Source organism: Staurois parvus, unplaced genomic scaffold (assembly GCF_062004578.1).
Source record: "Staurois parvus isolate SC_StPar_1 unplaced genomic scaffold, SC_StPar_1.0 ptg003035l, whole genome shotgun sequence".
In the NCBI taxonomy this organism is placed as follows: domain Eukaryota; kingdom Metazoa; phylum Chordata; class Amphibia; order Anura; family Ranidae; genus Staurois; species Staurois parvus.
In genome coordinates this window covers 187700-201367 of record NW_028320831.1, presented here as the reverse complement: position 1 = coordinate 201367, position 13668 = coordinate 187700, and the positions used below count along the sequence as shown (strand labels likewise).

Below are 13668 nucleotides of genomic sequence, written 5' to 3'. Positions count from 1 at the left end.
TCCGAGATTCGGATGTATTTGAATTTCCAAATCACCATAGTAACAAATTCAAACTATAACAAATGAATTTGAATTATAAATGGAAACCTATTGCAATACAGTAAGGTATAGAACTGAAATACCATGGTTCCTACTTGGGAAGCTTTATAGAATGGACCCATCTTCCAAATTGAATTTAAAACTAATACAAAACAAATTTAGGAAACGAATCATTCTATTTTGAAGACTTTAAAGCATTTCTAAAGGTTCACTTTTTCCCCCCTAAAATAACAAACGTGTACTTGCTGAGTGCAGTGGTTTTGCACAGTGCAGCTTAGGTCCCTCACAGGCTTTCCTGGCTCCTACTTTCAGGTGCCCCCACAGCAAGCAGGTTGCTTTGGGGGCACCTGCTGCTCCATGTCCATTCATACAAAGCTGTGGCTTGGCCCCACCCCCTCCTCCTCAGCTGTGACTGACAGCAGCAGGAGCCATTGGCTCTGCCAAGGAGGCAGAGAACCAGAACAGCCAAGGCCCTCATGCATATGAGGCTCAGGTAAGTATTGAATGCTTGAAGGTAAACCTTGAGCCTTTACAACCACTTTAACTTGACAAATGAAACTGAAATGCAACACATCTAGTGGCGGCTTCCAAATCCTCTTGAAACTGGGTACTTCAACTTTCCAAAGTGGGTACTTCATGTGTGGGTTTTTTTTTTCTATCAAAGGTCAACTAATGCCGACTTTACAAATCTCTTGCAGATTGGTGCTATACCACCTACAGCCACATGGATGGTAGTCATCTACAATGGAACCGAGAAAACAAAAGTGACCATTGCAAAAGCCAGAACTTATGGATACACGTTGACGAGTGACGACACAAACTTTATGTTCAAGATCCGTTACGACGCCTTTGGAATACGTGAACTATCTGTAAGTCTAGATGGGACGTTGACTTTTGTCTCCCAAAGTTTACTTAACTTTTTTGTCTTTCTAGGCCAATAATCAAAGCTTGTACATTGGAGACCTTGAGATCGTTCTGGAAAAGCTTTTTCCAAAATTCATGATTGCAGTGAAGATTCGGTGTGCTACAGGTAATTGTTGTACATGTAATTGGCAGTTCTATAAACTCTATCTGGAGAGGCTTCTCCATTTCCCCAATGCTTTCAGAGCAGCAACCAGACTTGTTCCTCTACAGGAAACATGGCAAAATGGTGAAAACCCCTCCTACCCTACTCATCCCTCAGTTTAGAGTGCATTTCTTATTGCCTGAGGTCACACCATTGCAGGGGCCGACTGACAACTCATGGGGCAACGGGATCATGGGGCCCCTGTGTCCTTGCCCAAACTCAAAGCCTATGAAAGGTACCAGGGGCATCTCATGGGGAGCCCCCTACTGACCCCAGGCCCTCAGGCAGTGCCTGAGTTTCCAAATGGTCAGTCCGCCCCTGCACCATTATGTGACCAGATGGTCCTTGGGTCAGTGGTCTCCCTCTTGATGCAGATACACCTAGTTTGTCTTGCCTTGACCCTCTGCCTGGATCAGAAGGTTCCACTTTTCTCAGCATGTAGCTGTGGGGATGTTGGCTTCTGCAGCTTTTTAGTTGGAAGCTGTGGGTTTTTTTTTTTTTTGGGGTGGGGGGGATAAGTTGATGGGACTGTATGGAGTCCTAAGGCTTGTGGCCTAGTAGGCAGCCCAAGCTTTGGTTTTGAGTAGTGGCATTGCTCTACTCAAGGCCAGGACTGTATTGGGGGGGGGGGGGGGGGGGTGCACCTTTCTCATGTGCATGAACTCTTCCCTTCCAAGTCAACCCTGGTCTCTGCCCCCTACCTACAAGCACAGTCCTCTGGTTCAACTGCCTACTCTTCTACCAGTACCACCCACTTTGGTGAATACAAAACAAAGTATCACTTTGAGTAGTAACTTGTATGTAATGCAGTAAAAAACCCACTGCCAGCAACAAGACGACCCCCCCCCCCCCCCCCCCCTCCAGCAGCCAGCATCAATGGGTCTCCAACAGTAGATCCCTCCCAAGCAACAATTGATCCTTCCCTCATTAAGATCCCCCACCAGCAGAATCAATGGGTCTCTCCCTTTAACAGTAGATCACTCCCAGAAGCAACTGACTCTTCCCTCCATTAAAAGATTCCCCCCAGCAGCCAGTATTAATTGACTCTCCAGCACTCCTTGTCATTACATACATTCAGTGCTGGAAATGCATTTCCACTGAAGAGAACCCCCATTCCTAATCTCTAGAATGGATGGGCAGTATGGAAAGTGGTGCTGACCACTGCATTTAAATCGGGGCCTGTGATTGCAAGGCATTGGCAAGGTGGCTACTGTGTACCCCTATGGTGGGTAGGGGGTGCAAGGTGTTCTGAGCACTCTCCCTTCCTGAGTTATTTGTGGGAAGGAAGCCATATGGACCAGGTGAGCTTAGTAGTAAATGGGGCAGAACTGCAACATGGCATGGGCAGCTCTTAATGTAGTTGGGAGGTCTGAATTGTGGTCAGAAAGGTCCCTCTAATGCTCGGTGTGCTATGTAAACTGCAGGCAACTAAACTCTAGAAATCCATGGTTCATTACCCTTGCCTGCCAGGGACAAAGCACCCCTGTGCTAGTACAGCCTGGCCAGGACTACCAGGTCACAAACCTCCAGCTTTCTGTTCTGACCGCAAAAAGGAAACTCATGAAGGTCAACCCCCTGCCTACACTTGCCAACCATGTGCATGGGAGTCTGAGAATGGCTGTCCAGATTTATCCCCTTCTGAGGTGGATGCAAATGTAGATGGATGCCTTTTATTGGCTCTTGATGCATTACGACATTTTGTTTTGCCTGAAGCTCTGCTATAACCCCTGCTTCAGGAATGCCATGCTCCCTATGGCTGCTCACACAAATAGGGAAGACACCGGGGTGTTCTATGCATTTTAAAAACAAGCATAGCCATTTTCATGGGAGAACAGAATTATTGAATGGTGCAGCTAAACTAAAACAATCATACACATGGGGGCGCAGGATTTGTGTTTTTTGCAATTGGTCAACTAATTCGTCAACTCCTAATGTCGTCCAGTCCTGCCAGTGGAATATGATCCCAGAAGGCTTTATTTTTCTCAACCATTCACACTTGGAGTTTTGTTCATTGGAGAATTTTCATCCTTTTGGATCTTCTCATCACTATGAACCACCATCTCAAACCCTACAAACCATTAGCAAGTTTAACAGTCCAACAAAAATTTGAAATTCTGTACAAAATTCTAATTGTTTGCTAGTAAAGCTTGACCTTGCAATAAAGACTCTAATGGATAGGCAATGCTCAGATGTTTGAACCAACCTGTGAGGTAGGTGGGACCATTAGTTGACCCTTCTAATGTGTTTACAGGCTATAACTTGTACTTTCAGGGCCTTTCCACTGCAATGACACCCACATGGACATCTCTATTCCTGAGTTTGATGGTGATCTAGAGTCTGTTAATATTGACAATGTAAAAATTCCAATCCCAAGTAGCGATTATGTGCTCCAAAGTCACGGCTTAACCGTTGACACCAACAGTGGAACCCGAATAACAATCCGAAAGGAGAAGCTAAAGGTAAATTTTTTTTTTATATATTTTTTTTGCACTAAAGGCTTCTATAATTAATCGCATAAATATTTGATCTCGTTTTCTGTCTTAGGCTTTAGATGACACTCACTGCTTGCCTCCATTCACTCTGGTCTTTGAGGTGGAGGATCTTAATGTGCCAATGAAGCTTACAGGGTGCTCTACACAGTGCAGACAACCGAATCCTAGTGAGTTTGATGAACAATTGCGTACATAGGAACCGATACTTTAATTTTACATTTTAAAATATAATTCACTATTCTATTGCTTTTTTTAAATTTTGTTCCAGATTTTAAATTCATAACTTTTTTTGGTTTTCTTAGTTGGTCAAGGCTGCTCAAAAGATGGCTTTATGACCATTGAGGTTATGTCCCAGCAAACCAGACCGAGTCTGAACTTGGATACAGTGATTCTGGGGAATGGTCAGTGCAAGCCAATAGAGAAGACGGACCGAGAAGTGGTGTTCAGATTCCTTGTGACAGATTGTGGCACAAAAATGAGCGTAAGTTTGGTCTGACATGGCTTGACTAACCTACAACTTTTTTTTTTTTTTTTTGGGGGGGGAAGGACTTGCTTAACAAATGTGTTTTTTTTAGTTTGTAGGTGGGGTTCTCATCTATGAGAATGAAGTCCATGCCCTGTGGAGAGATCGTCCAAAGAGAATAATCTCAAGAGACAGCGAGTTGAGGTAATCTAACTGGATATAACATTTATAGGTAGTTGATCCAGGGAATATCAGATTGCCTCTTGGGTGATCAGGAAGGGTTTTTTTCTCCCCTGCAGGAGCATATTCCATGCTTTTATGGGTTTTCAATCTTCCTCTGGATCAACTGGGTATGGGATTACACCAGGAAGACTATGTATATAAGTAACGTACTTAAAGTGGGGGGGGGGGGGGGGGTGTCATGGCTAAAATTTCACCTGAACTTGCCCACTGGCTGTGTTGGGCATAAACTTCTTACCTCACAGTAGTAGGTTGCCTCCCAAAGAGGCTGTGACACACCACTGTAGAACTGTCCACCTTTCAATACTGTCAAACCTCTGACAGTCAATGACTAAACCTGGACGGGTGAAACATTGGATGGGCAAACCTGGGCTGGAATTGGTGTGGTGTCCAATATGCTGGATTTTTGTGATCTTGGTGTTGATGACCATGCTGGACTGACTGGATTAAGTCACTGGCTGTGGGTAAGGAGATGTCCTTTCAGTAGGTTGTTTCCAATGGTGGATATTGGTGGTGAACCCTCTTAAGGCTTGGGTTGCTGCCTCTCTGGTACAGACTTGGTGGCAAATTGAGGCATTTATTGAGACTAGTGACAAGTATATCAAGCCAACAGTGACAGCTGAGGTTCCTGGGGCAGCCTTTTTCCTTTTTTTGTACAACCTGTTCTACAGTGGTGTGGGGTTTTCTTTTCTCTTTTGCAGGAACAGTTTCTCACCCAGGTGTCTACATTGTCTCCTAGAACCAAAGTCTTTTTATTACAATAAGTAGGGACACTTCCATAACTAGACGTGCACAGTAGACCTTTTCCTTCCAGATGCCTTTGTTTGTTGACTTTAGTTTCGTCTTATTTTGAACCAATCTGGTTTTTAATTGTTTGTTCATTGGTCTGGCTAGAGTTGAAAACCTTTGCAGTCTGTTTTTCTTCTTCAGAAGTATCCTATATATTTGCCATATTATCCAATCACATTTAAATCCTAAGTGTTTTCAGACTCTAGGCCAACCCACCAAGAGAAATGTCATAAGCTGATTGTACAATATTGACTGTCATGTGCATCCAAAATGACAAATATTTTAAATCCATTAGTAAAGCTGAACTATCCAACAAATTTGGAAAGTGAACTAATTCCCCCCATGGGCCTGAACTAATTCATAATGTGGTGTCATCCAAATGAAACGCATTTGTTTCACAACTTTTTTTTTTTTTTTGTTTAATTCAAGGAGAATTTCTCCACAAACCAGGAAAGTACCATAGTTACAATGGAAGGTATAAAGTTCAAAATTTAAGTTTGTTAATGCAATATACTACTGGAAGTGGTCATCGGCACATCTATCGTATGGCATTCAACATGACAATCTCCTCTAGATAACAGGCCCTTCAGTGGTAATTCTGGAAATGTCCCCTAAATTTCCATTGCAAAATGGATGTGAAGGCTCAGGTGGGAATAGGATTTGAAAGGATTGGGGGAAGAGGGTCAGGGGAGAACAAGGAGTAGAAGGGGTTGTCGGGGGTTTTTTTTTTTTTTTTTACAAATTAGGCATTGTTAGTTTTTAGTAGCTCATGGAGTTGGGCTTTATAATATTGAAGGACTAATTGGTTTAATAAAAACTAGGAGGGGTTTTGAAACTGACAGTGATATGCTCAGTGTAGTATTGTGGCAACAATGGACGCCTCATTCTAGGTAGGACTTTATTTTTTCAGCTGGAACTTGGTTACACCACCTGCAGCTCAGGCCTTCTGCTTCATGCTCACCACAATCACTTTTCTCCTAACCGCTCCCACAGAGTGCAGGATGGGGCACCAAGGAAGGTGCAGGTTCCAAGGGTGCAGATGCCAATACCCCCACTAGATCTCCCTGCAAGGGAGAGATGGGGCCACCTACAGTGTGCGGGGAGGTACTCAACTCCTCACAAGAGTAAAACGAGTGGAATGTGGTGGAACTTTTAAGAATGGGGGGGGTGCTTGCATGCAGAAGTTGGAGCTGAAGAGGGGTGAAGGTGAGATGTGGATGGGAGATGCAGGGGTAAGCGGCTGTGGAAGGTTGAACCATGAAGTCGGTGGCGCACCCCCTGGATCTGCAGTCTGTAATGTACTCCTGGAATTTGATAGTTTGTGAGGGGGAGTTTTGGGGTGTCTGAGTTCCTCCACCCATTTTCTGAGAGCTCTGCTCCACAGCACACCAGATATGGCATAACCTGACGGTAAGGTATAATTTGCCTAAATGAGGTGTCCGGTCATGCCGGGTGCAATTTGCCTTGCAATGTGAGTTTCAAACTGCATGGCAAGTCACACCCTGTTGTCCGCAATTAAGTGGTGAGATCCTGACTTGGTTGGAGTCGCACTGATTCTTGGAGTGAATGCACACTTGTGTCTTGCAAGCCGCACCAAGTCAGAATGACATCAGACTTTGAAATGGGCTACCAGTGAAGTTGCACGATTTCAAAAGTCTGAGCGGTGTGACCGGGGACTAAATAGTGTGGTGATGGTGTCAGAAACCAGTATGTAGTGTATGCAGTCCTTTAAAGTGGCTACAGAGACCCTCTTGAAACGCCTGTCCTAGTGTAGTGACCTTTCTGGTCTAGTATGGAGTTAACCGATTTTCTAAACATTCATAAGTCGAAGACCTTTTACAAAGGACTTTAAGGCACCAACTAGCAAATGGAAGCCAAAGTCCACAATAGATGTTTCTTTTGCAGGGAGACGGTCCGTTGCCTGTACAATGCGTCTGATAGCGCTTCGTTTGCTGTGACTGTGCTGCCGCCATCTCCTCCTCCAGTCTCTGAACGATATGATGGTCCAATTTCCTTCGTCCTTAATCTCTATCAAGGTATGTTGGTCCTTGCGTCAGTTATTCTGCGGGGAAATGGACATCAGACTGGGGAGTCGGTGGTGAAGGATCTGGGTATTCTGGTAGATCATACCCTTAAAGTAGAACTAAAGGCCATTTTTGGATGGAGTGGAAAGGGATTGGAGCCCTTGTAATTTTTTTTTTTTTTTTTTTTTTTTGGGTCCCTGTTAACAAAATTCACTTCTGTTTACCATTATTGAAGTAGAAAAATCCCAAATTTTGGATTGTCCTCAGAAAAGAGGGGAAATCTATTGGACCCTAATTCTGGTGACCTGTTTCCCAAAGTTCCCTTTAATTTGCAGGGATTGCCTATCACTTCCTTCTTTGGTAATGGAACATGACGTGAAGGGAAATCTCCCCAATAAAACACAAATGGCAAAAAATCTGGCAGGGGTTATAACCCTACATTCTATCCAAAATTGGGAAAGTTCTACTTTAACAGTCAGCAATGCCAAGCTACACTTTCTAACACTAGAAAAATGCTTGGGCTTGGACTTCAGAGACATGATCTGCCCTGCATAAAGAATTAGGAAGACCAACTGGAATGTGGTTCAGTTTTGGGAGCCAAAAGGAGAACTGGGAAGAGCAGGGAAGGGCAACTAGTGGTGCCCCAAAATTCTGGACTAAAACCAAAAATTCAAGATGCATTTGGCCAAAAAACCTAAAACATTTTGCAATATAAATTTTAATTAAGTCAAATATATAATTAATTTTTCAGGCAATCAGCTGCTGTCACATAGCAGTTTTGCATTTTTGAAAACAAAATACATTCCTGTAAATTCCATGTATATCTTCACACTGGTCTGCATATTTTTTTTTCTTTTTTCAATAAAGATGCTGCAGAAACACATGTAGTGCAGTTTTGATGGTTTTTTGCATTTAATCTGCCTGGTAACAGGTTGGCCAAAAAAGCAACTAATCAAAAACCTGTGCAAAATGCGCACTGCATTGGAGTGAACCAGGGCTGAAATGCATCAAACACATGTGTTTGATGTATTTGAGTCACTTGACCAATGCAAAACACCAACTTTTTTTTTTTTTGGCAAAATGCCAATTTAACATACTATTTTGGCCACTGATAGATTATAGATATAGATGGCTTGGAGCAGTTCCTCTGAGAAGATCAGAGGAACTGAAGGTCCTCTCAAGGTGATTGAGGGGTGATATGATTGCCATCTATAAATACAGAAGTGGTCCAAATGGTGAACTTAATGTATATCCTAAGGTCCTTACAATAGTCGAGAGCTTTAACCTCCATCTGGAAAAGGCTTTTCCAGTGTTCTGTGGAATAGACTCCCTCAAGAACTTGCTCTGACCATCTCGGTTAACTGTTTAAGAGCTGAATGCTTTTCAAAATAGAACAGTTAACATTTTTATAGGTAATGGCAGGGGTAGTTGACTAGAAAATATCTTTCCTTCTGGGGCATCGTGTTTTTACTTAAAACCTGACTGTAGTGATGTTTCCCTTTTTTAAAGATGACTCCTATGCAGTATTGTACAAGGATGACCAGTATCCAGTTGTGAAGACTCTTCGTGACCCCATCTACCTTGAGGTGCAAGTTCTGAATCGTACTGACCCGAACATTGAGCTCGTGCTGAATGACTGCTGGGCAACAATGTCTCAAGACCCCACCGCCTCCCCTCAATGGAAGATTGTTGTAGATGGGTAAACCACTTGCGAAATATGTTGCAGTTTCAAGATTAGATGGCAGGCGCAATATACCATTGACACACAACATACACTATATTGCCAAAAGTATAGGGATGCCTGCCTATACATGCACATTACCTTTAATGGCATCCCGGCCTTGGTCCATAGGGTTCAATATTGAACTCTTCTGGGAAGGCCGTCCACAAGGTTTAGGAGGGTGTCTATGGGAAGGTTGGACCATTCTTCCAGAAGCACATTTGTCAGGTCAGGCACTGATGTCGGGAGGAGGCCTGGCTCGCAGTCTCCGCTCTAATTCATCCCAAAGGTGTTCTATGGGGTTGAGGTCAGGACTCTGTGCAGGACAGTCACGTTCCTCCACCCCAAACTGACTCCTCTGTCTTTATGGACCTTGCTTTGTGCACTGGGGGGCAGTCATGTGGCGAACAGGAAGGGGCCATCCCCAAACTCCTCCCACAAAGTTGGGAGCATGAAATTGTCCAAAATGTCTTGGTATGCTGATGCCTTAAGAGTTCCCTTCACTGGAACTAAGGGGCCAACCCCTCACATAATCCCCCCCCCCCCCCAACTTTACATTTGGCACAATGCAGTCAGGCAACTACCATTCACCTGGAAACTGCCAGACACGTCCATTGGATTGCCAGACAGAAGCGTGATTCGTCACTCCAGTGAACATTGCTCTAGAGTCCAGTGGCGATGTGCTTTACACCACGGCATCTGATGCTTTGCATTGTACTTGGTGATGGAAGGCTTGGATGCAGCTGCTCAGCCACGGAAACACATTCCATGAAGCTCTCTACGCACTGTAGGGCTCATCTGAAGGCCACTTCAAGTTTGGAGGTTTTTAGCTATTGACTCTGCAGACAGTTGTGGCCATGGAGGTGATTGGACCACCTGATTCCAATGATTTGGAGGGGGATCCAATACTTCCAGCAATAGTGCATTGGCAGATATATTGCTAGCTAAAGCCAAACTCTTCCACTTCCTATAACCTGTCTTACAGACTGCCATGGTATTTATAGAGTTCCTTGTACAATATATACAAACTATTTCCAAATTCTATACTTGGGAAATTCCTCACTAAAGTCCATACTAGAGTGGGAATTGCTGAAAATGATACTTGAGGCCAGAAAATGAAAGGGGGACTACCTGTGGTCTAGTTTATAGGGAGGTTTTCATTCTTTAGCTCAACTAGGTAATACTTTTTGCCTCAATGCGTTTTTAGTTGTGCAGAAGACAAAGATGACTACCTGACAGTCTTTCATCCAGTCTCCAATGTGGCACTACCAGGACACCGCAAGCGATTCGAAGTAAAGGCTTTCGCATTTATGTTTGGTGGTGATTTGTCAACTCGCCTTGTAAGTATTTGTGTTTTTTTTTTTAAAGTGCATTTTAAGCAAAAGCTAAACTTTTAGTTTGTCTCTGGATGTAATGGCTGGACTAGTTGTTTTTCAGGCTTTATTTAATCTGCAAGTTCATGTTCTATAGTGGGGGTCTCCCAACGTTCTATAGTGGGGGGTCTCCAAACATTCTATAGTAACAGCCAGTTTACTGTGCTCCAGACTTTAGGGGACCAGAATGTGGCCAGTGGGAATAAATACCCTGTTTTTTTTGTTGGAGGAATTAATGGTGCTTTATTGGTGTCAGAGGGGGGGATGGTGCCCCATCATTGGTGGCGGCGGGGGGGGGATGGTGCCCCATCATTGGTGTCGGCGGGGGGGGGGGGGATGGTGCCCCATCATTGGTGTCGGCGGGGGGGATGGTGCCCCATCGGTGTCGGTGGGGGGGATGGTGCCTTGTATTAGGAGGCATAGTGCACCAGTCTTTGCAGATGACACCAAGCTGTGCAGTGGAATAACGTCCTTACAGGATGTCTCCAACTTACAAGCCGACCTCAATGCTCTGTAATTGGGCAACTATGTGGCCAACAAGGTTTAATGTTGATAAATGTAAGTTTCTGCATGTGGGACCTAAGAATATGCATACATACTGGGGGGGTACAATTCAGGGAATCAATGGTGAAGGATTTGGGCTTCTGGTAGATCACAAGCTTAATGGCATGCAATGCCAAGCTGCAGTTTCCAAAGCGAGCAAAATCCTCATGAGGTATGGACTCCAGAGATCATTTTTACTCTTGTACAAATCATTAGTAAGACCTCATCTGGAATATGCAGTTCAGTTTTTGGCACAAATTTACAAACCTTGGAACTGGAGAGTACAGAGAAGGGCAACCAAACAGGCATGGAGATCGGCTATGAGGAAAGATTAAATACATAGGGTATATATGATCTCCGTGTATAAATACATGGAGATCATATCCCCCTTAATCTCATCAAGAAGAGATTCAGTTCCTTTTAGAGTTCACTACATGAACCACTGATGCAGGGGAGACTGACAACTCATGGGGCCCCCAGGCAATAGGGGATTATGGGGCCCCTGTGTCCTTGCCCATACTCAAAAGCCTATAAAAGTACCAGGGCACTTCATGGGGCCCCCTACTGACCCTGGGCCCTTGGGCAGTGGCTGAATGTTCAAATGGTCAGTCCACCCCTGCACTGATGTAAGTTCATCCTGAGGTCCTCAGAAGACCAGGGGGCACTTTCCATATTTTGAGATTACATTGCTTTTTCTTTTGCTCCCAGATATAAAGGTTTCTTTCCACTAAAATGTGGAATAGACTCCCTCAAGCATTGGTTCTGGCCAGCTCAGTGGATTTCCAGAACTTTTTTTTATTCCCCCCCCCCCCCCCCCCCCAAACCATAGAGGGCCACCAGTCACCCAAGCAAGCCTATGCACTCTGGCTCCAGTAAAGTCTAAGGATCAGGGCACAGTATACTTTGAAAATTTAAACAGTGAGGACTATCTTCTCCCCAAACGATGAATACTGAACAACCTAGGCCCTCACAGATGGAGATCATGGGGGCAATCTACTCTGGCATCTGGTTACCTTATTCCAACATACAGCTGCTGGTACCCCCTGCAATCTTAACAGAATGGTCAGATCACATTTAGGGTCCTTACCCATAAGTTCCCCAGGACAATGTTCTCCAGCTTCTTCCAGACACTTCAAGGGATTTAGTCTGAAGGATAGTCTCCATGAAGTAAGCTTTCAGTCAGACCTAGGCTGCTTCTAGATCCCAGTACTGCAGATCCTGGAACCTTTGCAGAACAGCAGCCCAGTCCTGAAGCTGCCCCCCCCCCCCAGGCTGGGAACTCCTTCCTGGGGAAAACCCATCTCTACAGGGCTTCCCAATTTTTTTTTTTTATTTTTTTTTGTAGCAGCAGTTCAGCCACCATCTGGGCACACCTGAGGGACTGGTTGGGCCCTCAATATTCAGACTGGTCATTTTAAATTCTCTCCCTAGGCTCTAGAAAAGTCTTCTAGAGGCAGGGAGAGCAATCGCACTCCAGCCTGTCTAAACCCTAAACAGACAAGTCCTGCTCCCTTGATTAGATGGAGCCAAAAACCAAATCTACCAAGCCACCTTGAGTTTGGGACTACAAGCAACTTGCTCTTTCAGTTCAGGGGAGTTGTTGTAGTTCAGAGACTATAAATGAGGGCTGAAAAATGGAAGGGTGACCCCAGTTTGGGATCTCAGTTCAGTGTACAGACATGAGATTCTTGCATGATTTTCTGTACTGGATGGAATTGTACTTGGCCTGAACTAATGCAGCCACCACATTACCCTGGTGGTAAGCTACAATGTAGTAAATGTATGTTCAAGGTGAATTCTAAATGGTTTGGGGTGGGGCTTCAGCCATAACTATGGTTGCTAATATCTGCGTAGCTTGGCTGCTGGGATATGAACAAAATGTCGTCAACCTGTGAATTGCCTTGAAATGAGCAGTTAAAGGCCAGTTGAGTTTTAGCTGCCATGATCCCCTTAAACTCCTGCAGGCCAATGCCATACCTACATCTAACCCATTAGCAAGGTTGTACTTCCATGGGGAAAGCCTACATATATTATGAGAAATACCCATCTCGTTTGCAGGTCTACTTCCACTGCAGCGCTCTTCTTTGCAGTACCCAGTCTCCAGACCATCCACTCTGTACAAAGCGTTGTCCAGGTTCTAGGAGGAAAAGAGGTAAGTGTTGGCCAAGCTTCCATTACATCCCCTACCCAATTACGGCTTTTTTGTTAACTTTAACCACTTCTCTTGCAGATGAATTATTTTTTTATAGACATTCCATGCTGGCCAGTCTTCCTGGACCATTGGTGTTTGTGGACTCAGATCCTGCTATGGTCCTCCAAGGTAATGTTTTTCCAGTGATCACCCTTATGTCAATTGATGTGGCTTTTAATGTCCATTGTTGATGTGGCTAACTCCATGTATTCTTCTAGATGAGTCAAGTGTCGTCAAACAGATCACTCTAGGAGTCCTGCCTGCCTTCGGTATCATCGCCGTGATTGTCCTAGCAGTCATGCTGGTGTCTATTGTCAAACGAAAGGCAAAACATTGAACTATGAGTTTTTTTTTTTGTAATAAAACATTTGAAACACTAAAATGACTGAGTATTTATTGAAGGCTAGGCATACTAGTCCCATTTTCAGGGCTCATGGCCACGACAAAACACAACCTTTTTTTTTTTTTTTGGGCAAATTTGAATTTCAAGGAAAATCTCTTGGGTTCCTGGTTTGGAAAGAACTACCATAAATGGTTTATCCAGGATCTTTTTAATGTGCCTTCCCATCCTTTGTGCAGATGGATGTAAAATCTGAAGGCATTGACACTAAGATGACCATATTGGTGGTCTGCATCTCTACTGGACAACCTAGCCAGGTCCTTTTCAGTACAGTTTGCCAAAGAATAGTCACTTTCACTTTGTGGCAGAGTTTTATTGGCTTATACTA

General features: G+C 44.2%; 1 protein-coding gene across 1 annotated transcript; it reads left to right on the top strand.

Moving 5' to 3' along the window:
* Positions 1-515: 515 nt before the first annotated feature.
* LOC149428689 (zona pellucida sperm-binding protein 2-like) lies at positions 516-13285 on the top strand. Its single transcript, XM_089667114.1, has 13 exons — positions 516-532; positions 704-908; positions 973-1069; positions 3377-3564; positions 3650-3764; positions 3900-4078; positions 4173-4264; positions 6995-7125; positions 8623-8812; positions 10041-10173; positions 12808-12901; positions 12980-13069; positions 13159-13285. Exons 1-13 carry the CDS (start codon positions 516-518, stop codon positions 13275-13277), a joined length of 1650 nt encoding a protein of 549 aa, XP_089523240.1. The 3' UTR covers positions 13278-13285.
* Positions 13286-13668: the final 383 nt, after the last annotated feature.